General features: G+C 43.7%; 1 protein-coding gene across 1 annotated transcript; it reads left to right on the top strand.

Annotated features, from left to right (window-relative positions):
• Positions 1-739: 739 nt before the first annotated feature.
• Positions 740-1,761, top strand: LOC129768940 (cuticle protein LPCP-23-like). The gene is made up of 2 exons (XM_055770891.1): positions 740-871; positions 947-1,761. Exons 1-2 carry the CDS (start codon positions 860-862, stop codon positions 1,610-1,612), a joined length of 678 nt encoding a protein of 225 aa, XP_055626866.1. The 5' UTR covers positions 740-859; the 3' UTR covers positions 1,613-1,761.
• The last annotated feature ends 802 nt before the right edge of the window (positions 1,762-2,563 follow it).

A 2,563-nucleotide genomic window follows, 5' to 3' on the forward strand; every position in this document is an offset into this window, starting at 1 on the left:
AAAACAAGACTCCGGTGCGATTATATAACCTTAACCTTGGACAACAAAACCACTCCGGACTTGAATTGAGCGGCAGCCGCAAAAACAGCAAACAAAAAAAAAATAAAGAGTTCACTTTTGGTTTCGTTTTACTGCATCTTTCGTATGCGTGTGCCTTTACTGTGCCCTGGTATTTTGCCCTGCGAACTTTTTTGTAAAGGGTACCAATGAATGAATTTGATGATGTTTTGCGAAAAAAAATCCTTCAAATATCCGGATATTTGATAAACTGTAACTGAAATTAGCATATTAGTCGATTAACAGAAACAATAAATGATACCGTGAGGTAGTGATCATCATAAATAAATTATGTTTTCCCTCCTTTCATTCTCCATCGATTGAGTGGAGATTAACGAAGCCTAACAAGCGTCATTTTTACTCGGTAGACCTCGCCATTTCTCGTTGCTCTAAATGTCACCATATCCATGGTCCAGGGTAATCTTATTGTTCCACAGGGTCTATCGGAATGGGGTTGCCTTTCATGTTCTATCCAGAAATAAACTGAGCTTCCGAAGCTGGTTCTGATCTGTGTTGCGAAGGTTTACTTTCACACGTTTCGTTTTCTCGCGTTTTTTTTTTGACTGTTTTTGGACTCCTTCACGTACTATGTTCCTTTCTTGTACCCGAACGCCGCTAATGTACTGTCGTGTGAATAAGAGTGACTGGGGCGTGTTGCTTTGGGGCTGCTCATGTTTCGTTTCATTGTCTTTTTTCATCCCGTATGATAAAATTTTGCTATAAAATCGAGTCCTGTCCAGAGTAAGGTATCATTGATCACAGTGACTTCAGCAGCAACACTCAAAACCTCATCTCAAGCATAATGGCATTCAAGGTAAAGTTAATCGCTTAAGAACTGTACTGTATCACTTAAGGATGTTGACTAATTTTCATTATTTTGATATTACAGTTCGTCGTCTTCGTCGCCTCTTTGGCCATTGCCAGCGCTGGATACCTGGAGGCCCCAGTTGCTCATTACTCGCCAGCTTCGGCTGTGAGCTACAGCAGCCTGTCCCATGCTGCTCCAGCCGTCGCTACCTTGGCTCATGCGGCTCCTCTGGCCTATGCTGCCCCAGTTCACAAGACCCTGTCCTACGCTGCTCCAGCCGTTGGAGCCACCCACGAGAGCACCATCCGTTCCCATGATGCCACCGTCTCTCACTTCTCCAAGGCCGTCGACACCCCATACTCCAGCGTGCGCAAAACCGATACCCGTGTCACCAACGAAGCCCCTAAATTGGCCCTGGCTTCCTATGCCCATGCTCCAGCTATTGCCACCTACTCCCATGCCCCCGTCGTCACCAAGCAGGTGTCCTATGCTGCTCCAGCTCTGACCACTTACGCCCATGCTCCAGTTGTCGCCAAGCAGGTTAGCTACGCCGCTCCAGCCCTGGCCACCTATGCTCATGCTGCCCCAGCTGTTGCCACCTACGCCCATGCTGCTCCAGCTATCGCCTCGTATGCTCATGCTTCGCCAGTTGTTGCCGCTCATGCCACCAAGACCCTGACCTACTCGCCAGCCGTCGAAGTCGCCCATGTTTCGTACGAGGGAGCCCATGCCCATTATGCCTGGTAATTTGCTCAACCAACGCACACAGGAAATCCTGATACAATGATCAATCGCGTTGTGTCTATTTGTTAAAAGCCACTGTCGTTTGTTTTGTTGGGACAGCACTTCCCGGTACACAGCTGGGAAGTGATTTAATAAAATGGATGCAAACTAAAGATTTTGTGTATTATTGAACGACCAGAATGAAGAACTTTACAAAAGACTAAAATTTTGAAATTCTATAAATAAAACTAAACGGGAGCTGATGAAATATTCTCGACTCCCTCGAATTTTCAAAACTGTTGAAAATACATGAGTTATAGATACCATCTTTATTTTGGCTTTGTTAATTGCTCCCAAGTCTACAGAGTCGTAATACACAGAGTTTATATTCTTCTGCAATTGTACTAACTCTTCTACAGGAACTTCACCGTCTCAAGGGAGTTTGAATTGCGTCTTTTTATGAGTACTTGATTGATAGTTCTATACTTAACTAACAGACCCGGCGAATCACAAAAGCCACACACCAGTGCATGTGACTGCATTCAGTCTGTCGAGAAAAGTGCTTCTGCAAAAAGGCCAAAACCTTCGGCATTGTGAGAACGATACAAAATATATTGGCGCTTTTCAGGGCCACCAAATTATCCACAAAAGAGTTGTTAAAAGATATTTACAAAATAAAATATTTACAAAATACGATAAATACAATGAAGTGACGTAGGACTATACAAACCCTTTGTATAGTCCTACGTCACTTCAGTTATGTCCCCGACATTACCCACCCGTGTTTTTTCTTACTGAACAATTATCGATTTAAAAACATTGCAGTTAGTTAAATGAGTAAACTTGACCTTATTTTCCCATGGAGGCGATCTGGCATAGCTGTAACATCCGTACCCTCCTACACCAAAGGTCACGAGCCCAATTCTCACTCCCGACATTCTACAAAAAAAAAAAGAAAATAATGTGACAAATCAG

This window comes from Toxorhynchites rutilus, chromosome 2 (genome assembly GCF_029784135.1).
Source record: "Toxorhynchites rutilus septentrionalis strain SRP chromosome 2, ASM2978413v1, whole genome shotgun sequence".
NCBI classification, from domain to species: domain Eukaryota; kingdom Metazoa; phylum Arthropoda; class Insecta; order Diptera; family Culicidae; genus Toxorhynchites; species Toxorhynchites rutilus.